This window comes from Monodelphis domestica, chromosome 4, assembly GCF_027887165.1.
Source record: "Monodelphis domestica isolate mMonDom1 chromosome 4, mMonDom1.pri, whole genome shotgun sequence".
NCBI lineage: Eukaryota > Metazoa > Chordata > Mammalia > Didelphimorphia > Didelphidae > Monodelphis > Monodelphis domestica.
The window spans coordinates 186,838,944-186,865,985 of NC_077230.1; the positions used below are offsets into that span (position 1 = coordinate 186,838,944).

General features: G+C 34.0%; 1 protein-coding gene across 3 annotated transcripts in view; it reads right to left on the reverse strand.

Moving 5' to 3' along the window:
- The window catches only part of ATF2 (activating transcription factor 2), a 100,645-nt gene that overhangs the window by 70,398 nt on the left and 3,205 nt on the right, over nt 1-27,042 (reverse strand). For 2 of the 3 annotated variants that reach the window (XM_007494414.3, XM_056794022.1), the window contains exons 2-3: nt 13,082-13,156; nt 367-436 (exon numbers count right to left, since the gene is read on the reverse strand). In XM_007494414.3, coding sequence (XP_007494476.2) covers nt 367-436; nt 13,082-13,113 — 102 coding nt within the window. In that variant the 5' untranslated portion in view covers nt 13,114-13,156. Of the gene's footprint in view, nt 1-366; nt 437-13,081; nt 13,157-21,622; nt 21,706-27,042 lie in introns of all 3 variants that reach the window. The other variant, XM_056794023.1, reaches the window with a different exon arrangement.

Sequence of the window (27,042 nt, forward strand, 5' to 3'; positions counted from 1 at the left end):
ATCTGTATTTCATCTTCTGATACATTTAAAAATTATACTGTATTTTGTTACCCCCACATCATGATATACTACAGTGAAATAATTTTACAGGTGTGGGCACCTCCTATTCTCCCTTGTCCATATCTTCTAATCATTCTGCCATAGTAGCTTTAATCAATATATACATTATAATACTTGGAATATTTTCTTCCATGGATGGTAAACTCATTTAGACTATGTTCACCACAAACTGGAATATTCTACTATTAAATGAAAATTATAACTTTTTCTCAGAAATTTTCTAAGGGTAGTACTACTATTCTTGGATATTTATACTCCACCCCCAATGCCCTGCACATACACAAATAGACAAAGAGATTACATTACCTGGCCACATCCAGGGGCAGTGCATAGAAAGGGTTTGTCATCACTCATATTCCACAGGTCCTTGAATTGCCTGTATTGAAAGGATAAGATATATCTAAAAACTTTTATAGTACATGTATAATCTCTGCAGTGAAAAATTATTTTAGATCAAAGCTAAACATGTGAACTGATCATTTAAATTATCTAAGAATGTGCTATTCTTAGCACAAAAAATATACAATTATAAAAATAAAAGTATTTTAACCCTCTATTACATTTCCACGTTGAAAAGATATACAACTACATATTTCTAAAATAAAAAGGATTTATAACTAGAAACTAGATCTATTTGCTGTCTAATAATATCTTAGCAGTTAGCATTTTGGGTATAACCTTACCTGAAAATGTGATTCATTTTTCCTATTATCAGTTTGTATCTTTTTACCATAATAATTTGAAAGATTTCATACAGTTCTAAAATCATTATCTGAATAAAAGGTGTATAGCACTGCACAGTACCACTTGGTTGGAAGAGAAGTAGAATCCCTCTTTCACACTCACTCTTGTTGGCCAAGTTCTTTTACTCATGTATACTTAACAAGAAAAAGGAATGGATGGGGTAGAAGGAAGAGCTATGTAAATATCCTAGCTCCTAATATCTCTGCTCTGAACCTGTCCAGAAAATCCTTAAACATCATAATTTATCAAACAAATTAATATCCAATCATTTTTAGCAACATGCTACCCTTTCCTTCCTCCCTCCCTTTCTTTTTTTGGAAGCTGAAAAATTCACCAGTCTCATTTGCAAACTGGCTCCACAGAATAATCCATCAACAACTATTAATAAATAGTTGTATTTAAAAGCATATGTAAAGATATGTATATAAAAGTACCTAAAAGGTAGATACAAATACAACATGTAAAAAACTCTTTACTTGCAATGAACTTACATTCATTCTAATGAAAATGTATTTTATTTTTAAAATCTTTATAAGAAAATGAACATTTCAACGTGTAAATAATAGAAATGAGCTTTATGTGAAACTGAGCTTTAGTTGTGTAGATGATTTTCTAACAGCATATTATGAGTACATTTAACACAGTAGCCACAAAATTGCCTGACTCGTCTAGTGTCTCCTGAATTTGCTTCTCCTCTCTTATGTATTTTTAAGGTTTTAATAACATTCTTCTTTTCTGTTTCCTTATTACTATCTACCAACTTTCTTTCCCCTTCCTGCTAAAGAAGAGCTAAGTATGGTGAAGCAAAATAAACCAACCTAAGGACTAGGTCTGAAAACCTAGTTCTGGACCCTTCTACCAAAAGGAACAAAAATAATGTCTTAGCATCAATCTCCTGAAGTCATTACCTGTCACTAAATTGTTCAGAGTTAAGTCTTTCACAGTTGTTTTCTTGATAAATATTCATCATGAATGGATGAAAAAGCAATTAGTATAAACCTCCTATTTGCCAAACACTGTTAACCTCTAGTTAAGATACAATTTATAAAGGCTAATCCAATGTTTGGTCTCAAGGAACTTATCGTCTAATAAAGATAACATAGAGTGATGGCCAGGGAAGGTATAGTCTATCCAATGGAAAGTAAGTCAACATATTCTTTCCTGAAATAATGACAGAATTGATTTATGATTCAACTCAGAACCAAAGGGGGGCCTTAAGAGAGAAGAGAGAAACAGAAAACAGAACTATGCAAAATATTCTTTAAAAAGAAAATATTCTTTAAAAACAACAACAACAAACAGATTTACATTTAGGCCATGGAAAAACCCTCTACTGTCTGGAGCAGCTGAGGTGATCAAGAGCTAGTGGCTGGGGATGGAGCAGACAGGGCTGGTCTCTAGTCTTTAGTGTCCCCATATAGTCAGACTTGCTGTTTATCCATGCTAGGCCAGAATATTTGGTTCTCAATCATCCCAGACATAAGAAATGATGGAATGAATGAATGCAGGGGCCGAACAACTAAGGACAGCAACAACAACAGAATTGACAGCAGAGCTAAGAAAAAAGACTTCTTTCTAAATATACACAAGGTTCTGACAAAGGTCTAATTTCTCAAATTTATAAAGAGCTGAATCAATTGGACAAAAAAAAAATCAAGCCTTTTCCCAACTAACAAATGGTCAATGGACATGAATAGGCAGTTTTCAGAAAAAGAAATCAAAACTATCAATAAGCACATTAAAGTGTTCTAAGTCTCTCATAATTAGAGAAATGCAAATTAAAACAATACTGAGTTACCACTTCACAGATAGCAGATTGGCAAAATTGGGACACTAATGTATTGCTGGTGGAGTTGTGAATTAGTTCAGCCATTCTGGAAAGCAATCTGGAGTTATGATAAAAGGCTTTAAAAGAATGCATACCCTTTGATCCAGCAATACCACTACTAGGTTTGTGCCCCAAAGAGATAAGACAAAAACATTCATAGCTGCATTCTTTGTGGTAGCAAAAAAAGGGAAAATAAAGGGTTATACCCCAGTTGGGGAATAGCTGAACAAATTGTGGTATATGATGGTGATGGAATACTATTGTGCTGTTAAGGAATGATGATCTGGAGGAATTCTATATGAACTGGGAGAACCTCAATGAACTGATGCAGAGTGAAATAAGCAGAACCAGAAGAATATCGTATACAGAAAGTAAAACATTGTGAAACAATCTAATGTAATGGACTTTGCTACTACTAGCAATGCAACAAGCCAAGACACTCCTGAAGGACTTATGGGAAAAAAAGAATAATATGGAAACAGGAATCAAGTGATAACATTTCTACAACCCAGTGGAACTGCTTGTCAGCTCTGGGAAGGGGGAGGGAAAGAAAATGAATCATGTAAACATGGAAAAATATTTAAAAATAAAAAAATTTTAAATGCATAAAATAAATATACACAAGGTTACAGTAGTGAAGGCAGAAGTAAAGTGGAGGTCATGTCTAAGAGGCAAACCTAGGGCATTTTTGAACAGAAGTAAACACTTGTATCAAAACAATATTTTTTTGTGGGACTAAATCATAAAATGAAATGGTGCATGGAAGGGGTTTAAGGAATAAGGACAATAAAGTAGTATGCTCTGGTTGAGGCCTAGCAGGGGAAGGTGACTCCTGTAATCTCTGAGGAAGAGACCCTGAAGGATGGTGGGAGGAAGGACTGAAAAGGGAGTAAAAGGGGGGAGGTCTTGTTTTGGTGATGAGAGGGAGTGCTACTGAGGAATCCTCCTATGGGTAGAGAGAGATTTTCTGAGAAAGGAGACTGAGACCTTGCATGTAGGTCATCCTAGGTACACAATATGCTCTTGTGAGGGGGGAGTAATGTTCGTAAACATTTTTCAATTAAGTTTCCTAGTTCATAAACTTCTCTAGGAACAAACACTTCCTTGTATTGTTACCATTCTTGGGCCAGGTAGGTACACCACAGCAGGAGTTTATTAAGTAGTGTTTTGGGTTCTTTTTCATGCTAGGCTCCCTTCCTAATCCTGCCTCACTGAGGGTGTCACCGTATAGCAGGGGCCACTGAACAGAGGAGCAGCACTTTTCTAGGGTCTTCTATAGCTTTGGTCACTTCTTCCTTTTGATATTTTCACCTCCTGCCTAAGGTTTGTGAGACAGTCAAACTCACTGGCCCCTAAAATCTATTCCATTCCTAAAATCTGTTATTCTACGATCTGTGACTTCTGGCTTCTGAAATTCCAGTTCTTCATTTGAAAAAAAAAATACTCACTGCTACTAAGAGAAATTTCAGTAAAATGACTCTGAGGTGCTACCTCATACCCATTATTTTGGCAAATATGTAAGGCCTTTGTGGAAAACAGGCTCACTAATAAGAGTGACAATGAAACTGTGAATTAGTTCAACCATTTTAGAAAACCAATTAAACAGCTGAGAAATGGTCATCAGATCTGGCAATCCACAAATCTCTGATGACCTCTGAGAAAGCAGTTTTAGTAGAGGATTCAGAAGTCAGATTGAAGAAAGAAGTTGGTATAGAAATGTGAAGATTAACACATTTCCCTCTCCAAAATATTTTGTCACAAGGGAGTGATAGAAAAAGTAAATGAATGGGGCAGAAAGCTTCTTTAAGCTTGATAAAAACTAAACTTACTTATAGAGATGAGAATGAGGCAAAGGAGGGACTCAAAATAGATATTTCAAAAGGAAAAGTTCAAGGCCCTAGAACAAGCGGAAGATGAAAGAACAGGAAAAACTAATTATTTTTACACTTCTGAGACTGAAGGGAAGAGAGAATGGATAATGATGCCACTAAGTTATAAAGAATGTAATTGTCAGATGACTTCAGTCTTCTCAATGAACTGAAAGGATGGTGACTTTGGGAGATAGGTGGGGAAGATATATTTGTAGTTTAAAGAGAAAAAATGTTAAGAGCAATCACTGTATAGAAAGAAATCACAATTCAATAAGACAAGTGTGTCGACTATAATGTTCATGGTTTCCTTTGGTCAAATTGTTGCTGCTTCTTCAAATGAGTACAAAGAGATGGAAAAAAGAACTCCTTAAAGTTCAACACTATTTGCAATCATCCAAATAAAAATCATATGCCAAATATGATATTTGTGAATATGCCAAGTTATGTTTTAATATTCCAAAATAAAGCATGACTTCCTATGTGTAAAAATGTGGAAAATTGATACTGAATTGTGATACTGAATTGGTTTCTCCCTTTGTTCCGGCTTTGGTCCACAAAAACAATTTGATTTTAAAGCTAACAATCTTTCCCCTATACTATGAAAAGGTTTGGGCCCTCCCTTCTTTTGTCTAGATCTTGTCTTTTTTAAGGATAATAGGATTAAAGAAATATCACTGGGCTGACTTTTGTTGCAGTCAGTTTGGAGACCTGCTTCTTATTTATTTGTAAACAAAAACTCTCAGGGTAATAGTCAGTAAGCTCTAGCCACCAGGTAATCCAGCAACAAGGAGAGAAGGAAAAGGTGTGTTGGCCTTCTCCAGATACCTGCCTCTTTTGGTGATCAGGAGTAGAGGGCTCTGAGGCCACTTCCTCCATGCCTGTTTTCCAATCAGAGATGTCAAGGGGAAGGACTAGATCAGTGGTTCTCAACCTTTCTAATGCCGTGATCCCGCAATACAGTTCCTCATGTTGCAGTGACCCCAAACCAAAAAATTATTTTGGTGGCTACTTCAAAACTGTAATTTTGCTACAGTTGTAATTCAGAATGTAAATACCTGATATGCATTATATATTCTCATTGCTACAAATTGAGAGGTTGAGAACCCCTGGACTAGATGATGACATCAGAAGGGATATCTACTGGTTTGCATGACAGGAAGTCTTCTATTCTGGCCCAGCTCTCTTATCTAGCTACTCATGCTTATACCTCTCCTCACAGTCTAGGCGCTTATTGCTTGGGCTCTTTGGTTCAATTCTCCTGCCCAGTTCTCTTGGCATCTGTTCTGGATGAAGAGGAATCCAATGGCTGGTTAGAAATCTTGAGCAGCCTATTAATAAATTAGCATTTTTAAATGAAAAAGAAATAGCCTCCAGAGAATTTCATTTGTTACAAAGGGAACAAAAATAGAGCAATACAATTTAATTTTCTTCAAAATTTCAAGAAATTTTATACTTCTTTAGCTGATAGTTTTCAAGGAATCTGAAAGAAATTTTACTTAGGTCATCCTCAATAAATGAGATATTATCATCTTATTTCACCTCTTTTCCCCACAATAACTGAGTATATCTGCACAAAGCAACAGTAATTAAGCAATCCAGATGAAGTGGAGGTTCTTTTAGAAGAGACATGATTTAAGGAATAGAAGACACAAGGTGTCAGACCAAATAAAACAAAAACCAAACCACAGTAAGTGAATTAATCTACATTCAACAAATCCCTATGAGGGAAAACATTTGAAGTTATCTAGGAAAATAATACTGACAACTAAATTCCTATCATTATATAAGGTGACCCAAAAGTCAAAATGAAGTTTCAAATTTTAATACCTTGGAGCTTAAAACTTGTACTAAGACTTTTCAGATATACTATATATTCTTTCTAGCATAATAATATGAAAGAAACATTAGGCTCTAAAGGCACATTGCTACCAAGATTACATTATTCAATATCACTAGAATGATGAGCACTATATTATTAATAAATCATTACTGGTATTATAGTGCCAACATGCACACAGTTAACTAGAATACTATAAAATTTGTGAAAATAGTGTCTAATCAAAGAAAACAGTTAAATGATCTCCTAAGTTAACCTAACTAAAGCAGAAGGACTAAAAAGGGTAGCCAGCTATCTACTATATCCAGCCTAAAGAATTAAGATAATTTTTATGTTAGACTTCATATCATACAAATATTAACCAGAGTCCTTCAGGTCTCATCTGGAAGAACAGAAAATGAATGAAAAGACTGAGACAAAAGACAAATCCAAAGCAATTCAACAGCTTAAGAGATTTTGCTGGAGTAGGGAGAAATCCAGGAAGCCAGAGAAAGCCAGAGAAAGAATAAAGCCTACAAGGTGAAGTGGATAGGAGAGAGGGACACAAAAAACCCCAACACAATAAACCATACAACAACCCATTCTCTATATACCAATCCATTCAAGAGAAGATATAACATGTTGCCCCAACTCCCCAAAAAATATAGTTCCTGCTTTACATTAGTGAATTACTTAATCCTCTAAGTGGACCTCTACATAAAGCATTTTTTAATGTAATGTGAATTTCTCCACAAATTTCACTTAGGTTATGTAACAAACAAAAAATATCTTTGTGCAAGTCATAAAATATACTAACATGCATATGTTAAATATTATACCATGATGATAAACAGAATTATGAAATGAAAAGTAAAGTTATTGTCAAAATATATATAGTTCCGCAGATAAAACTAACATAGATCTGATGTATGTTGCCATTTCCCCATCTATAGTACCTAACCTTTATTACTAGCCTTTGAACTTAATCTTAAAAGGATTTGGATTCATCTTTTCAAAATAAAAAAAAAATTAAATTGACCTTTCTTTTGTAATCTTTGAAGGTAGGTCCTAAATGGATAATTTTCCATGAGACTATCAACTGTTCAACATGTTTCTCATCTACTTCTAGCTCCAATTCTTGAACATTTCATCTTTGTTAAATCCACAAAAAATGGGAATGAACTGAAGGCATACTTTTTCCAAAATTTTATTTATATATATTAGTTTTTCATGTCTTAGCAATATTCTGGATTGTATGGTAAATATTATAGGACTTCCAGAAATTTCTCAACATCAACTCTTTATCTGTATTCAAAGTTGGAATTGCTTAGGCAAATGTCTTGAATAAATAATATGTCTTAAAAGTTCACAATCACTTCCAGATCCAAAGGTTGTAATAACATGGTAATGTTTTTGCCTTAGGGTTAGCAAAATAATGTATAAGTAGTATTACCTGGCAGTTCCTTTAAAGGCTCTAAGATTTTCTGAATGGTATACAAGAACAGGTTTTAATTAGCAAATGTCAAATACATTCCCTCCAAGCTGAAGAATAACTTTTTTTGAAGCTTTATGCTGTGGCTTAGTTTTTCCTTCCATCCAGAGAATCAGTCCTTGACTCACGTGACCGATCTGAAGGAAAGCTGTCTGCCCACCTCCTCTATGCTCGAGCTCCTAGCACCAACTGCCACCTAGCCCTGTCCACAGGAAGTGCGTGAATTCCCGAGGCTGTTCCCTACCTCACTTCCTGTGCCTCACAAGTGCCAATGGTGGCTCAAGCTTGGCTTAGGACAGCCCAGGTGGGCAGTCAGTTATTTCTGATTTATCATTGACTATACATGCCCGTGTAGTGTGGGTGTGCACAATCCTGGGTGCTAGACCAAGCAAGATGGAGATTTTAAAATTCACAATCCCCCCTGATGATGATTGGGGGACTAGTCTCCCCAATTGATCACTAAACATAAGCATCCTGCACCCCAAAAAATTCTAACTGCAAGTGTATACAAAATTTTACCCTCTAAGAGGAAAACCACAATAGTTGTAGATTAGGGGAAATAGAGGAGAGAGAAAGACAGCAAACCAATGTTTTGCTGGGTGCATTGACAAAAGCCAATTAGGGGGCAGTCCCCTTTGGCATAAGAGTGTACATTAAAAAAAAAAAGTTCAATCAACCGCACCCCAAGGTTCATTCTGGATCTTCCTGTAGTGAAAAGGTTTAGATATCTTTCTGCAAACAGTTCATTCTCTGGATTCAGTCAGTTAGCAAGATTCTTCTCTGAAGATCTATCCCAAACAAAATTTAAATCTTGGATTTTATGAAAAGACACCATATAGAGGTTCAAGATGGCATTCTTTTACCAAATAAGCCAATTCTGTCTACATTAAAGATCTGCTCTGGCAAGTAAGGACCTTCATCTATTATTTTTTGCAGGAACTCTGGGAACTTCTTTGCTCTTTCAGTATCTTCACTACTAGTCTCTCCTGATACCTGCACATTATGAAATCCTCCATAATTTTAAAATCAGAATTGGAATGCTGATTTCTTTCAGTATTCTTTACTGTAAAGTTGAATTTTTATAATGAAAAGATACATAAAGATCTATATTAGATATATAGTCAAACTTTTTGAATACAAATCTTCCTTACTCTGTAACAAGGCTCTTCATTTACTTAGGGAAAATCTTCCTCAAATACAGAATGGAGGGTTAGAGTAAATGATGAGTTCCCTTTAAGTATTTAACCTATATTTCCTATGATCTTGTATTAACTTGTAGAAAATTAATATTGAATTTGAGTATTTTCTGTGAAATGATTTTCAGTTCCCCTCAAAAACAGCCTGCTCAAATTGTTCCTCCCCAAGGCTATCAAAATAAGTTTGGTCCCCCTTCCCTTTATTGAGGTCTTTGTAGCTATTGGTAGTCAAAAACTTCAAAGGTCTAGATAAATTTTATGTTGGCTTAAGGAGCAAAAGGAAAGTGGGGGGAATGTTAGGACTCATTACTGGTCCTACCTGCAAGAGATTAATACAATAGCTAGGCCTTCAAAAGGCAGAAAAGTCGTGAGCAACCAGCCTGGGTTTCTTCCAATTCAAATCTCTTGTCTAATTGTTACCTATTTCAGCAGCCATATCCATATATATTACACAAAAAGACATGGTATACAAAGATGTCTCATTAAAAAAAAACTGAAAATACAACTGTTTGTGTGTATTGATAATACTCTGAGGACAGAGAAAGCACTAGTAACTAAAATAATCAGGAAAGCTGAGCCTTGAATGAAGCCAAAAAGCAAGGATGAGGTTTAGAGACCTGGTGGTGGGAGAAGATATTCCTTGATCCCCACAAATAGGACCAATTTGTCTGAGAAGTATATGAAGGGAGTAATCTGAAATAAGCCCGGAGAGGAAGCTAGCAGAATACAAAGAGTTTTTTTTTAAAACCCTTACCTTCCGTCTTGGAGTCAATACTGTGTATTGGCTCCAAGGCAGAAGAGTGGTAAGGGCTAGGCAATGGGGGTCAAGTGACTTGCCCAGGGTCACACAGCTGGGAAGTGGCTGAGGCCAAATTTGAACCTAGGACCTCCCGTCTCTAGGACTGGCTCTCAATCCACTGAGCTACCCAGCTGCTCCCAGAATACAAAGAGTTTTAAAAGACAAACTGAGGAATTCCTACTTACTCTAGATAAAACAAAGAATCAATAAAGGTTCTTGAGCAAGGAGAATATTATGTTGACTATATTCTAGGGCAAGAGATCTTAACTTGAGGTTTATGAATTTGTTTTTTAAAGTATTGATAATTGTTTTAAACATAATTGATTACTTAAGTATTTTATATACTCTATAATAATTTTATTCTGCTCAATGGCTGATAAACTTCACCACATGGGGTTCCATGACACAAAAAAGGTTAAGAACTCCTTTTTTAGAAAAAAAAAATACTGAATTTAGGGTGGCAGCCATGTGAAGGCAGAGAAGGGGAGAGATGTTATAGAAGTAGAACTGACAACAGTGGTAGCTAATTGGATTTCCAAGATGAGGGAAAAGGAAGAATTGGATTCGACTGCAAGGTTGTAAACCTGAGTGACTTGAAGAACTATATGAGTTTTAACAGAAATAGGGCAACTGAAAGGATGAGTTTAGGAAAATAATGAGTTTTATTTTTGAAAAGCTGAGTTTAGGTGCTATGTGAAGCCTAGTTGATTGATACCCAAAAGTAATTGTTAAAGTGAATTAGAATTTTGGAGAGACACTAGAGGTGGGAGTTATCTACCTAGAGATGATAACTGAACCCATGGGAAGGTAATGAGATTGCCAAGGCTGAATGTGCAGAAAAGAAAAAGAATGTGCACTAACACCAAGATAGGGTGTTAGTGGAGACTAGCAAAGTATATTTGTTTTAAAATAAATCCACACCCCCTACATGATCTGAATGTGAAAGGAAAAAAAATATTTTCTCTTTTTCCTCTAACGAACAATCTTCCTATAATCGTTTTAGATACCATAATATTGGTAGGCAACATTAAATACGATATACAAGTTTTGTGGCTAGATTATGTATAAAATTATGTAAATAAATTTTAAGATACAGCTGTAAGATTCTAGTAGAGTGAAATTTTATTCTTTAAAATGCTTTTGTAACATTACTAAGGCCCTTTGAAATTCTAAATGTCTATTTTCTATGACTAGTCTTTAAATTCTAAAGCTAGTACCACTACCACCTCCCTTGTTAGTTATTAACACGATCAAATATAGTTCTCATTTCTTAACTATACCTATTATTCTTTGGCTCTGAAAAGAGAACTTCAATAAAATTTTTGTTTTATGTCCACTTTGATAAAGTTCAGAGCATCTAATATGCTTTTATTTTATCTTGTTCAAAGGATAGGCACAGTTGAAATTTTTCATCATTGTCACTGTCTTCAATCTCTGAATAACTAACAAAATTACAAAACGGGAAAAATTTGCATATGGCAAAAAGGTTCCAATGAACTAACACAAATTAAAACCAAGATTGGTATTGTTTTTTATGGAATTTTAATTGATTGTCAACCATTAAGCACCTACAGTTCTAAGCCACTGTGCTAAGTGCTAGGAATAACCCTGTCCCTCAATTAAGTCCGAACCTTGAAGGTGCTTACAATCTACTATAAGATTAAAAAAAAAAAACAAAGCCCAATATACAAAGAGAAACTGAAAGGAGGACAGAAAGATGGCTGGTCTGGGTACCTTCCTTGAATGGAGGTTTTAGGAGGAGTTCTCCAACTCCCATTGATCCTATCAGAGGGAAAGACCCCAGGGGCAATAGGTACTGATGATATGTGATTCCAGAGCTGAAATGATCTTATTTTTTATATAATAAAAGTATACTTCTAAAATTATACGCCTGGTTTCATTTGGTGAAATCTGAGTAATTTACAACTCCATTCAGAATTTCAAGATGGAAATGGCAATTATTAAATGTGTGTTTTAGAAAAAAGCTTAAAAATGATCCATTTCAACCATCTCTCTGATAAATTAATCCTCTCTATAACATACATAGATCATCATCTCATTTCTATTTGAAAACCTCAAGAGATTGGGAAATCACTAGCTAATGAGGTAGCCCATTCAATTGACTGGACAGCTATAATTATTAGGAACTTCTTTGGTACAATGAACTAAAATCCACCTCCCTGTTTCTTCTATCCTTTGGTCTTTTCCCATTTAGAACAACTGACTCTTCCACATGACATGCTTTTGAATATCTGAAGGTCTCTGATCTCTAAATCATTTCTTCTCCAGCCTAAAAATGAAAAGTAGTTCAATCTATCATTGAACCCATTGTACTTTATTTGCCCAAAGGGACATCATGAGACTTTGTATATCTATTAAACTCATTTCTGAAATCCACTCTCTGTAGCTTTGTATTCCAAGGAAATGAAGAGTACAATGCCCTATCAAACTCATTTACTCTGAAATGCAAATACAAATTTTTATTTTTCTTTAGCATTCTAGTTTCTTAACGGAAACTGACATCTACTATTAAGATTAAAATAGTGTGGCTGGTAGAGTGGAAGGGTAGTCTTTGTAAAATATATATTTGGCGAGAAAAAAAGGGTGAGGAGGGACATTAAAACCTATTTGTTACCAAAAAAGGTAGCTGAGATTTTGCATCATATATCACAAGGGCTCAAGCAAAGTCTGAAACAGGGTTATGACCTAGTTGGGGAAAGGGAATTGTATTGATTCTTCATTTCTATTGATAAAAGGAAGGTCCAGATATCCATTCCTAGATGTCTTGGATAAGTATATAACAATTAAAATAACAAAACAAAAACAAAATCTGTGCTACTTAACATAGAGATTTTGGGAAATAAGTAGTTATTTGGGATAGAGATCTTAAAGATGTGCTAACAGAACTTTAAAACTTTTTCTTTATGAAGAACTGATTTACAAATGGATGAAGATGCATGTCCCAAAATAGTCTTTTTACTGTACCATACTTCACTTAGATCTGCTTATGTTTTAAGAAATGTAGCTTATCTTTTAGTTATTACTTTATTGACATTAGTTAACCCAAACTGAAGTTAGTAATAATGATCTTTTTTACATTTTTGTGAGTTGAATTTGTAACAGTAAATAATAAAAATTCTGACTAGAATTTTTAAACACTAACACTATTTAAAATTAAATAAGCCAATAGCTAAAGAATGAAAAATGTTCTACACATTACAATGCTATTTAATATTTTAAACAAAAATTCACTTAACAGTACTAAATGTATATACCTGGCAGAATTCACGTGTAACTTGAATTTCATAAGGCAAACAACTTATCGCATCCACCTTTTCATGGCAAGGATACTGAAAAACAAAATAATTTTGCAATGTTAAATAAAAATGTTTTCAAAGCTAGGAACATATCATTTATGAATGCATAGTATAAACAAAAGGTTGCTCTGGAGAAATTGGTGGCAAATAAAAGCTGCTCCCTGGCAGAACAGTAGCAGGGGATGGAGAAACTGGGAAGTAGCTCATGGTTTCTTAGATGAAAACTCTCATGTGAGAAAGGAGAATTAAATCTTTTACTATATCACCAGAGTGAAGAACTGCAAATTTAGAACCTTTGATTCCTTTATTTTTACAGATGAGAAAAAAACAGAGAAATTAAGTTATTTCAAGGTTACACAGAGGTGATTTTAACTCAGATCCTCAGATGCCAGTTTGGATCCAAATCTCTTCCATTGTACCATGATGCATGTCTTCTTTTACATGTGTTTACATATCTAATAGATTAAAGTAAGTGAAACAACTATAAAAATGATGAATCTTTCAAATAAGGATCCATGGGCTAGATGCATATTAGAAGAGCTCTGGATGCTATGACTGACTAGTAGAATATCAGAGAATTTAGAAGAAGGAATTTTTGACTAGACAATCATTCTCAATGCTCTATGCCTATTGCCGATTCTAACATTCTTCGTTCCTTCCATAACAGGAAAACAGGGTCAAAAACTTGGTACCCTTATATGGTTGCCTTCTAAAAACATTGCCAACCTTTGATTTAATCTAATGTTTTATTATTATGTGTTCATACAAAACCCACAAATGATCAAAATTCACGTTTAATAATAAGTACTTAGACATCAGTTTTTCATATCTTATAGTTTAGGAGGCAGAAATAATTTAAAAGAAAGGTTTTGGAAACAAAAAAAAAACACAAGTGGGATTAAATTCTGATTATGCTATTTATTTGCTATATGACCTTAAGCAAGATACTTAAAGTCTCTATTTCTTCATTTGTGAAAGAGATATTCATATAACTTAATAAGAATTGCAAAGAACTTATAGAAGCAAAAACTCATGTTAAATGAATTAAACCTATTAAAGGAAACTACTACTATATGAGAAGATGAAACCTGACAGGTTATATGCTAGTCAGCTGACTGGTAGTAACAAAATTTATACCATCCTAAAATATATACTGCAAGAAACTAATTTTATAGAAAAGTCATCCAACTAGTAATTTTCACTTCTGGATGGGCTCTATTTTTAGTAGGAAACTTAAGAGAAGACCTCAGAATGTGCTAACAAGCCAATATTTGATTGCTTGCTACTAGTTTGTTTCTTCATATATCAGGTATATCAAGGAATAGGAATGCTACAATGTTATAAAATTAATAGTAAATGGAATGAAACTAGGACAATTCTCATGTCAAGAGAGACTCAATGGATGAATCAGGCAAAGATTCTAAGAAAGATAGAAGATACTCTAGCCTACAATAGAGAACTGCTCATAATATTTAGTGAGGAACCAGAAACATAAAATTTAAAAAAAAGAGTCATTTTAGGGGCAGCTAGGTAGTGTAGTAGTTTGAGAGCCAAGCCTATAGAAGGAAGGTCCTGAGTTTAAATCTGGCTTCAGACACTTCCTACCTGTGTGACCCTGGGTAAATCACTTAACCCCCATGGGCCTTGCCCTTACTGTATTTCTGCCTTAGAACCAAAACACAGTACTGATCCTAAGATGGACGATATGGGTTTAAAAAAAGGGAGTAGTTTCCATTCACTCAAAGCATTCATTATACCTCTGCCAATAAAGTTAAAGTTGGAGGCAGCTCCTTGTAGACAAAGTTGCTCCTAGATTAAGTGGCAATTCGGACCCGTTTTATATTCTTGTTTGGAATAAAAGCTGTAGGCTTTCAATTTTAAAGCAACCTTCATAATAGTACTTTTAGTATTTTATAAGCTTTGATTCAATGAAGTAAATACAACAAACCTAAATATATATATTCAACTAGAGGCACTCCAGAATCTTATTCCAAAGCCTCTTCAGTGTGGAAATGACATAGGTATAATGGAAGCTCAGTCAGGTCCAACTATGCAAAAGACTTCAGTGTGGTCCAAAAAATACATCACCTTTGTTTCCCAAGAGTGTGATGACCCCTTTGGCTATGCAACTCATAAAACAGCATTCAGAATGGTTTCTAATATATTTATTTCCCTTCCACTTTTGAGGTCATGGTGAAGCAGTGGAAAAAATAAGGTAGTGAGTAGTTTTAAAAAACAAATTTAACTGCTTATATTCTAAATGTGAAATTCTTGTCCAGCAAACAAGTGTATGCACAAATCGACTCCCATCAATCTTAACCTTCTCAATATAAACAAACCTCAAAGACACGGAGAATAAAAGGCTTTAATAAATTTAGTAAAATTGAGTTTTATCAGATGTCAATATAACTCTAAAAACACTGTAGTTAGTGCCCATGAGTGTGGTGTGCAGGTAGGTGGTGCAGTGGACAAGTTTGATCTTGGAGGTGGAAAGACCTTGAGTTCAAAATCCTGCCTCAGACACTACTGGTATGACATTGGGCAAGTCATTTGACTGCTATATGCTGCAGTTTCCTCAACTATAAAAGAGAACAGAATAATAGCACCCATTTCCTAGGATTGTTGTGAGAATAAAATTATGTACTTATAATACACATTTTTAGTTATTTTTATTATCACCATTATTAAAAAGACCACTGTCACTGTGAAAATGTGATTTTGCCAAGACTGTGAATTGCCAAAACTGTAAAGGTTTCAGCCAAACTGTAAAGATAATTTTTAGTGTCTTGATTTAAAATCTAAAATTAAGTGGTTGCCACGGGAAAATTTCCAAATATGAAAATACTCAAGTCAGCTGGGTTTTATGGAGATTTTAATTAATACAAATGAAGGAATTAAGGGAAGGAGAGAAAGAGAAAATAATAGAAAGGGCCTAGGCCTGAGCCTAAGGGAGAGTGAGTTAGTCTTTATCAATCACCACAAGACCGTCTCAAGCAAGTTCCAGTCCTACACTGAACTCCTGAACTGAATTCTGAGTCCTTCTCCTTTTAAAGAAATTTTCTCTCATGTCACCTCCCCGAAATTTTCACATCTACCAATCACAGTAGATGTTTTTTTTTTTCCCCAGGACTGCCCATTCCTAGTTCTTATTTTCTTTTGTTCTCACCTTCTCTGTGTTAGATAAAAACTTCACACCTCTTTTGTTAAGATTGCCTTTTATAAGTTGCTTGACCTTTTAGTGATTAATTTAACCTTTATAGGTACTTAGCACCTTTTTGTATTATATCTAAAAATAGACCTAGCTTAAGGTTTTAGCTTTACTTTAAGTATGAGTTAGGGACTTTTCATTGTTCAATCAGGAGTTTTCAACTTTATCTTCCCCTACGGCACTGTCTGAGTAGGGTGGAGTAATTTTAAAAGTTCTCAATACATTCCTGATCAAGTACCTCCATCGTTAAAAATGGGGAATAGCTTAATCAAATCTTCTGAAGTAGAGTCTGAGCAGTTTTAAGATTCACACCATCATAAATATAACTGTATCTCATGTTACAACAATTGTTGCAGTTTATAAACAGAGAAATTATACTTGGAACTGAGATCTTCCAAATTCAATATATATTCTAATGTTATGGCTTTAATAAAAAGGTTTATATAAGGGAGTGTATGGGGAAAAATGTTGGAAAACATGAATCAGAGGCATAAGGAGTAAAAGAGGTCAAAAGACTTCCGAAGCCTTATGTCTATACATCATTAATAGTTTTGTTTTGTTTTAAAATCCAAGATTTTTATTATAGTGAGCACCAAATAGAAAAACATAAAATCGAATGGATATGGGAATGTCCAATATAGAAAAACTACTTATTAATAATTTAGGAGTTAGTCCTGAACCAGCTATTTCTTAAAGAGTCAGATAGCTAAAAGAGAAGGCAAATAGAAATTTTAGAAATATGGAGTTACAGCCAGTTCAGAACTTAGTTAACAACTGGTTTTTCAGTAAATATTTTGTTCTTTTTTTAGTACAAGCATTGGTCTGCAACTTACTTAACAGCTGGCTCATCAGCTCCATGACCAAAGTTGTAAATACAGAATTTCTTGTCTCTCTGAAAGGGCTCTACCCATGGAACTTATGGCAAAATCTAATCAACGTACTACTTTCCCTTGAGTTGATTGTTGTAATTCTAATATTGGATCTCCTTGAAGAACTCATTTCTCAGTCAAACCAACCTCTAATATTCACCAAATGCAGAACTAAATACTCAGCGGGAGCTTATAGAGGGAAGTCATGGGGAGATCGTAACTTTTATGAGAAGCATTAAAAGAGAGTTAAGAGCATTATCAGAATCTCTGTCCCACCCTGCTCTGGACACTAACCCTCCTAACCAACCTTCCCCTCCTCCTGCCCCCTCAGACAACCCCACACATTCCACCCTGAATTCACACCCCACCCATGCTGATCACCCTACACAATCCACTCTAAGTTCACATCTCACCCATACTGAACAACCTAATGCCTCTAACCTAAATACCCTTCCTACCTCTGATCTTTCTGGCACTATGGGACAACAACAAACCCTCTCCCTCAGTGTGCCCAACTCTTCTCTTTCTCATACCTACTCCATTGAGAATGGATTAAGAAGTCTAGAAACAGGAGTACCAAATAATTCAGATAGGTTATTTCCTTTAAGGGAAGTGCCCACTTTTAATAAAAATGGAAACTTGGTATCTGTAAGACATCATATACCTTTTAGCCCTGAGGATTGAAATAAATTTAAGGAAGATCTTCCATCATTTGAGGAAGAACCAATATTAATTATAAAAAAATTAGAGAACATATTCAGAACTTTTGACCCCACTTGGATGGATACCGAGAATTTGTTAGAGATATTTTTAACAAAAAGAGAAAAAAACAATATCGTCTCTCTGGCTAATCAGAAGCGAGGTAGAAAAGGACATTATTGGCCAACTGAAGATCCATATTAGAACCCCAATGTTGAACTAGATCACACAAAACTAAAACAGGCCAGAGAAGCATTATTAATAGCCATGAGAACATGCTCTGATAGACCTGAAAAATGGTCAAAATTTGAAAGAACTCAACAAGAAATTGATGAAACACCCTCCCAGTTTATGGACAGGTTTATTGACGTAGGAAATACATATATGGACCTTGATTTATTTAGAGAAAGGGACATTAGGCAAATACATAGGCAATTCGTTGAGAATTGTTGTTCAGTGGTAAAAGACTACTTTAAAACTAGCTGCCCTAATTGGGACTCTATGGACCTCAAAGAATTGAGGAGAGTAGCAACCTATGTTTAAAAGGGACGTATAAAAAGACCTGAGGAAGGCAATACGTTAGTGGAAGACTTAAAGAAAGAAATTGAGATGTTAAAGAGACAATTGAAAAATAAGGGAGAGACTACAGCCCCTTTGCGAGAATTCACGAATAAATCAGTAACCTGCCACTTCTGTGAGAAGGGACACAAAATGATAGAATGTAGAACTTTTCTCAAGATTATCGGAAGAAATACGCAGTTTAATAACAACTTTAGAAATAATAACTATAGAAATGATGATAATCATAAAAACCAAAATTTTAGAAATTTTAGAAATTATCCTTGATTAAAAGTAAATAAGCAAATATGTCTATACATAAAGTAATAGCTGTCCCCTCACTATATAACGTGGTTCACTTATCATGGCTTCACTGTATCGCCAGTTTTTAAAAAATATATATCTAATTCTGTATCATGGAGTTTTCTCTATATCATGGGAATTTGCATCTGAACACCATACTGTACACAATGAAAATGCAGTATGCCACTACCATTTATGCAAGTTTGCCAAAGTGAGAGATTGTACAAGGCTGAGCACAAAGCAGGCATTTATGTATAGGCTAATGGAATGAAATGCAACCAACCACAGTGCTATGTTCTGTATCCTGGGTGCTGACTGGCTCAGTGTTTATAAGAGTGTGGAAAAGGCTTATAGGAGAGTGAGAAGAGTTTATAAGCCTTAAAATATATATAAATATGGTGCCACTATTTTTGCAGATTTTCACTCATTGCAGGGGTCTTTGGAAAGTAACTCCCACAATAGGTAGGAATCACTGTATTCCATAGTAGACATTTTATACTCACAAAATTGACCAAAAGGTTTGTGAATATAAGATCTGTCAGTGTGCTAATTGTTTGAGGATTATAAGAAGCAAATAATTTAGAATGACAAAATGCTATGCTAAAAGGTAGCTACGTGGTATAGTGGATACAACACTGGGTCTAGAGTCGGGAAGAGGAGTTCCAATCTGACCTAAGACACTTAATGAGCTATGTAACCCTGGGTAAGTCATTTAACCCTAATGGCCTCAGTTTCTCCTCTCCAAAATAAAATCCTTTTAATTACTCAAAGTTTCCTTAAGAAATAAAGGTTCAACTTTTAAAGAGGAATATTTTCCTGGTGCTGTTGTATAGCTGTGTATGCAAATTTGTATAGTAGCTGGATATGCAAAGTTGTTTGGTGGTATATGCAAATCATGGAACACTATAGTCTGAAGAAATAAAGTAGAGGGTCATCCAAAGGGCAATGTAGATGCATGTTGGGGAGAAAAACAGGAACAGGTTATCATGAAAAGGCTCTAATACATTACAAACAAGAAATTATTAAGAAGCTGCACAAAGGATATAATCAAATAAATGCATGATTAAAAAAAAAAGAGCTATAGACACACCCACTAAAAGAGATGAAAAAAAAAAAATGAACAGCTAGTGTACTCTCCTTGTTAAGAGAACTCCAGGAAGGAATTGTCATGGATAAGTTGCATGATAGGTGGTAGAAAATAATAAGCACCTATATAGCACCTACTTTGTGTAGGGCACTATACTAAGTGCTTTATAAATATCATCTCTTTATCCTCATAAAAACCCTGAGGTAAGAGTTATTATTCCCATTTTACAGGTGAGGAAACTGAGATATACAGCAGGTAAGGGACTTGCTTAGGATCACATAGCAACAAGTGTGTGAGGTTGGATTTGAACTTTTCTTTTTAATTGTAGACTAAGATTTCTAAGGCTTAAATCTACAGAATTGAAGTGGAACTATCAAATGAATATCTTTTCCTTTATTCAGCAATTAAAACTTATTGTCTAGAGAAAGAATTCTTAACATTTTTTATGTTCATAAACCCCCCACTTCTTTGGCAATCTGATTGAGGAACTTGTCATAATGTTTTTTTAAATATATAAAATGAAATACAGACCTATAAAGGAAAATAATTATATTAGGGAATAAAAAGTTGGTATAAAAATTTGGTAGGAGTGCTTTCCATTTCTTAGTATTACCCTATCTTGGTTTCATCCATTAGATATGCCACTCTCAATAGGTATTCTTGAATTCCTTGGCAGTCTACCTGTGAGATACTTTAAATTTGAAAGTCCTCCTTGTTAATTAAAAAATAAGGGTTGGAAAAATGAAGGATAAAATAAGAGCAATATTTATAAGGAATATCCCAAGTAAAAAGCAACAAACCAAAACATTATAAAAAACAAGAGTAATTGTGAGGATCTGGATGAAACTATAAAGCCATACTAGTTAGAGAATAACAATGGTTATCAATTAAGAGAAAATGTACTTCACAAAACTTAGAAATCCAAGAAACCCTTGGAAAAGCAAGCTCTTTGATTTGCTTAACAGAAACATTGGACACATTTAAAAATATAAATTTCCTTTTACCTGGTATATCTTTCTTATTTAGAACAGCATGACACTTGAAATGAAGAGCCAAGAATTAAATATTTGGTTCAATTTTTATACTTAAGATTGGTTTTACTCTGATCCCTTACTGATAGCTTAGGTAATATATAATGACAGTTCATAAATTTATATGGTACATTGAATGTTTTTTAGTTAGAAGAAAGGCCAAATCATTCATTATAGCATTCTCTAAGCTTCTAATCATATGAGGAAAAAAAGTTTGAAGAAATCACTCCTCAAAAAAAAAGTGTAGGACTAATTTTAAATAGTACTGATAAAAGAGGAAAAATAAGCTAAATGTTTTGCCAAATTTTTAAAAAGTAGATTATTTTAATTTTACCACCAATATGAAGATTCTATCCCATCACCTTTTTCTTCTGTGAGATGAGAAATAAAGGATGGAAATTATTTTAATTTCAATGTATTCAAAGTAAGGTTATGGATGGATCCTCTTATTAGTTGTATAAAGGGAAATATGAATTTGAACCAATCTGAGTAACAATGCTATTTTATAACTGATCCAATAAATGCCATTTTTCAGTATTTCAAAATATTTGTGATTTTATTGGTAGAGATATTTCCTTTGATATTGTATTAAAACACTCCATACCTTAAGCACTTTTCGTGAGCTGCCATTGTTCAAAGATGTTTTAAGTAGGGGGAAGATTTCTGATGAGACTTATCCACACTAAACTTAGGCTAGTAATAGGCTACAACTATGGGTGTGTATTCAAATGCTTTGTCACTTACCAGATTTGTGTTTCTGTAAGAAATTATAAGACCCAAGGTCCTCAGAAGAGTTGAGTATAAATTGCTATACTGATGAAATAAACCTAGATGCCAAGGGTTGAAGCGAAAAAGGTCAAGTCACTCAGCTTTACCTCTATTGCACATGGACAGACACAAACACACACAAATATATTTACACACATGTATTTCCATTCTATTTACTAAGGAACATTCGTACTACTTTCAACAAAAATCATATTCCTAAAATTATGATCCTGTCAATAGAAGTGCGCTTCAATATTTTAAGGAACTGTAATTTCATTTGATTAAATATGCCTTTCATTGATGTAGACAGCAACACTCTTCAAGAAATACTGTGACTAAAAAAAATAATTATACTGCAGGCAATTAGGCGATGAGCTGAGCTGACCATAGGCAGGCAAAAGCTTTTTAAGAGTTTATGTGCTAAAACATAGCACTCGAGGGCAGTCAGGGTTATGACCATGATGATGAAAATTTAGAATAGAATTTTAGTGAACAAAAATTCAGGAAGATATATCTACTCTAAAACTTTTTAAAGAACTAAACCAGCACAATAAATTCTGTGATAAATTACATAAAATATGTGGACTTTGAAGATATTTATCTAAAGAAATTAAGATGTCTAATATATAGAATCAAAAAGATAGTCATACAAGTTTGAAAAAGGTTCAGATGAATTAATTTTCAGACTGATTCATAATAACTTGGGTTATTAATCTTTCTTGGGCTATTTCCTCAAAGCACTCCATCTACCAATTCTGCATTTTCATCAACTATCCCCCATAACTGAAATTCTCTCTCTCCTCATCTCAGCTTTCTGGTTTTTCTGGCTTCGTTAGGGTTCCATCTAAAATCCCACTAGGTGTGTCACATTTTGCTTTGAAATAAAAAAATTTATCCCCTCTCTTTTCTTTGTCTTAAGTATAAAAAAATGCATAGTATCAATTGATGCAGATTGGTCCTTTGAAATACCATTTAAGTTTTAGTTTTTCTAGTGTCTTCCTTTTGTCTAGTATCTATCTTCCTTTTGTTATCTCCAATTTAGTTCCTCCATAGCTTGGTCGAACATTATTTTCATGTCATTTCCTCCTTTAGATTGCATTCTTTGAGAGCAGAGACTGTCTTGTATTTCTTTATATCCCTAGCACTAAGCACAATGCTTAGCAGATAGTAGGTGCATAATAAGTGGTTGTTGATTAAAAATATTTGGAAGTATATTTCTAATCATTTGAACCAAATTTCCTTTAGCCCCCAAAAATCATTCATTCAAATGGTTATTTTTTTTAATACAATGCATATGAGAATTAAAAAAAGTTGTATCAGGAGATTTTCCCAGACCACCACAACTATTACCTCATCTATAAAATGAATCAACTGTCTAGAGACATCTAAGATAATTTATGAAATTTAGTTAAACCAGTACCATTCTTCAAGAAGCATTCAATCTTCTGAAGATGTAAACAAATGAATGTACTGAACAGAACAATTTGTAGTCAACAGAGAATCAACAAATACTTCACATTTCAATTCCAAGACCGAGCACAGGATTGGGAGTTTTATAAATTTGTATAAACAAAAGTTCAACAAATACTACATTTGTATAGGGGTTAAATAAGTACTAGAAGATACTAGTTTAATTTTAATCACCAGAAATTTTAGGTAATGTGAATGTTAGCCATTGTATTTATTTTGAGAATTGTTTGGAGTTTTATATATTAGGAAAAGACATAAGACTGGTAGGAAAAAAAACAACCTTTAGTTTAAGAAGCAGTAGAAGAAGGGGGCAGCTGGGTAGCTCAGTGGATTGAGAGTCAGGCCTAGAGATGTGAGGTCCTCAGTTCAAATGTGACCTCAGACACTTCCCAGCTGTGTGACTCTGGGCAAGTCACGTGACCCCCACTGCTTAGCCCTTACCACTCTTCTGCCTTGGAATCAATATAGAGTATTGGTTCCAAGGCAGAAGGTAAGGATTAAAAAAAAAAAAGCAGTAGAAGACCACACATTCTGGGAGTGGAAGAGATAGAACAAATGGAAGAAATGGAATTTGGTATGGAAATTTGGAATTTGAAATTATGGAAATTTTGAAATCAAATTTAATATGTATATAATATGTTTAGATGATATATGCACATATAATTTATATAACAATTATACATTATGAATAAAATTTAAATCATACAAAGAACCAAGAATGTGTTCTTCCACATAAAAACATACTTGGAAGGTGGTAGTCAATAAATAAGGATTTAAATAGGCAAACTTAATAAAAATGACTTTTTGAATGTTGGGACCTGCAATTTATCATTACAGGGAACTCAGCATAGAACCTTTCTTTGATATAGTTCTTTAATAGATAGGAACATAAAGTTTAAGAACTAGGATGCTTTAACCTGTTAACCTTTTTTAAAAAAAATACTTTATATAACTGAATATCAATATAATCCCCCCCCCTTTTTATCTTATGTATATTGTATTTCAAAATATTCTGAGAGGTTTATTTCACCAGAAAGCCAAAGGATCCATGAAAAAAAATGTTAAGAATCTCTTAGAAGCTACCTCCTAGGGTACTAAGATTAGGTTAAGTGGTTTCCCAGGATCATAAAACTAACAGGTGTTGGAGGCAGGACTTAACCCAGTTCTTCCTAAATCTAAAGCCAGCCCTCTATCTGCTTTAATACACTCGTTTCATATAAGTAATACAAAATAAAATTTTATAACCCTCATCCAGCTTCCAAAAATTGAAAGTTACTTGTAACTAATGGATTTTGTAAGTCCTTTTACAAAATCTGTTATTAAAAAAATAAAAACTAAACTAGGTGAAAAATTAAGGTGGCACCACAATCAACTATATAAAATGTAAGGGAAGAAGAAAGTTCTGTTCCAAACCAAACATAATCTACAGAAAGAATACTGAAGTAGAGTAGAAATAGGTAAATCGATTTAAAAATTTATTTTATTTTATTTATTCTTGGAGTCAATACTGTGTATTGGCTCCAAAGCAAAAGACTGGCAAGGGCTAGGCAATGGGGGTCAAGTGACTTGCCCAGGGTCACACAGCTGGGAAGTGTCTGAGGCCAGATTTAAACCTAGGACCTACCATCTCTAGGCCTAGCTCTCAATTCAGTGAGCTACCCAGCTGCCCTCTAAAAATTTCTTTTAAAATGCAACTTATGGCACAGTAGTTCAACATTCAAAGAATCCCATAGTTAGAAGATCTATTTATTAAGTCCAACCAGTAAAAATAGACTAACTAAACTCATTCAAGTCCAACTACTAACTAGAGAATATGAATCTCCTCTACAACAAACCTGACAAGGTGGTCATAAGGCTTTTTTCTCAAGGTTTCTAATGAGAAACTAGTAGCTTCCAAGACAGCTCATTCCACTTTTGTATAGTTCATCTTAGCAAGTTTTCCTGAACATGCAGCCAAAATCTACCTCTTTGTAACTTCTTACTCACTGTTCCCAATTCTGGAGACAATCAGAACAAGTCTAAACTGTTCTTAAAATTCTTGAAGATATTTATCATGTAGCACTTATATGTCTTTCTCCTATAGAGAATAAATTTCTTGAGATCATACTTTACCTTTTTTTCTTATCACCTAACATGATACCTGACTTCTACATAACAGATGTTTCATAAAATGTTTGATGGTTGATCAAACTAATCACTTTACTCAACTAATCTTCATTTGTATGAATGAGCCAGCAGATTCTGCACTATTTTAGTAAACCTAAGTTTTTGGTAGCATAATCATATCTTCATAAAATGATTCCATTTAAATAAACAACAAAAAATTCAATTTTGCCCAAAGATCTGAACTAATGACAAAGCTGTAAAATATATTTTATATATAATGCTTTTTGATTAAAAATCTTTTTGTTACGTACAGAAACATTTTTTGACAATTGTTTTTTGATATTTTAAAATGCTGATTCCCAACCATCCCAGGCAGTGAATAGTCCGATATAGATTGTTCCCATACTTTATTATCATACTTTTGAGACTCACTCTAGAAGAGATGATTTTTTTTTTGGCCACAGAAACTCACAATAACACCATCTACATAGGTGAAATGGTATTTGTATGTCTGAAATCCATGATTCTGAAGGAAATGAAGTATAGTTTCAAATTTAATGATTTTATAAAATATTTCAGACTTCTAAATGTTTGTGTTGCTTTTATTTGCTGCTTCCCAAAAAATATCTCTTAAGAGACAGTATGCCCTTGTACATACATTATTTCTGGGCATAGAATTTGGAATATCTGAGTCCAAATCCTGACTCATATTTACTTTGTGACTTCTATCAAGTCACTCAATCTCTCTCTAAAACTTAGTTCCTTCATTAGTCCAATAATACCATTAGTGGCCATGTCACAGAGTTGTTGAAGCACTAATGAGAACTTCATGAACTTTTTCTTTCTTTTAAAAAAAATTATTTTGTTACATTTTGAATTCCAAGTTACTTTCCTTTTTTTCCCCACTCAATCTATACAATTGTAACATTTATTATTGGGAAACATGAATACAGTTTTAAAAAGGCTGCTTCTTTGAAACACCCTGAATGATAATTCATGGTAGGATATATGCAGGCAATGATAAAGTATCCAAATTAAGAGGCTATAACTCAAACTGTTCAATTATAATCCCCGTATCCTGGCAGAAATACAGTTTTCCTTCTTCCTGAAGTCTATGGCCTTCAGAGAAAAGCATTAAAAATCTTCACCACAAACTTAGTTATAAAATTTACCCCCCCCCCAAAAATGGCTTTTTTGAGAATAAGCATGTACCCATCACATAAAACATTGTAACTTTCTATTTACAAATGTTTGAAGTTTATTAAAACTGTCACATCCATCATTTAAAGTGCAAGCTACAAATAGGCTATATTCCTAAAGGGAAAAAAAAGGCATTAAAAGTCTGATATAGTGGTTGTACAACTGCCAAAAGTGGTTATACAACTAATCAACTCCACACTAGGGAAGGCTAACATCTGATATAGATATGTACATGAAACCATACAATACTATGTATACTTCCATATTATCAATTCTTTGGAGGTGGATAGCATTTTCCTTCATAGGTCTCTGTAGTTAATTTGAATATTCATATAGCTCAGAGTAGCTTAGTCATTCACAGTTGCTCTTGGAATGTTACTGTATACAGCATTCTCTTGGTTCTGCTTATTTTAAACTATGAACTTTAAAATGCTATCAATGTTAGCTATTCTTATTATTGCTACCTTAAAAATAGGTCACATTCTTTAAATCCAAGACTGCTTGATAAGAAATTGAGAAAATTAAGTGAAATAGTTGCTTTTGTTCTATCAAATGTGAATTTTCACCAAGAACCTAAAGCAACAAATTTCCGTTTTTGTCCCTATTTATAAAATGTATCA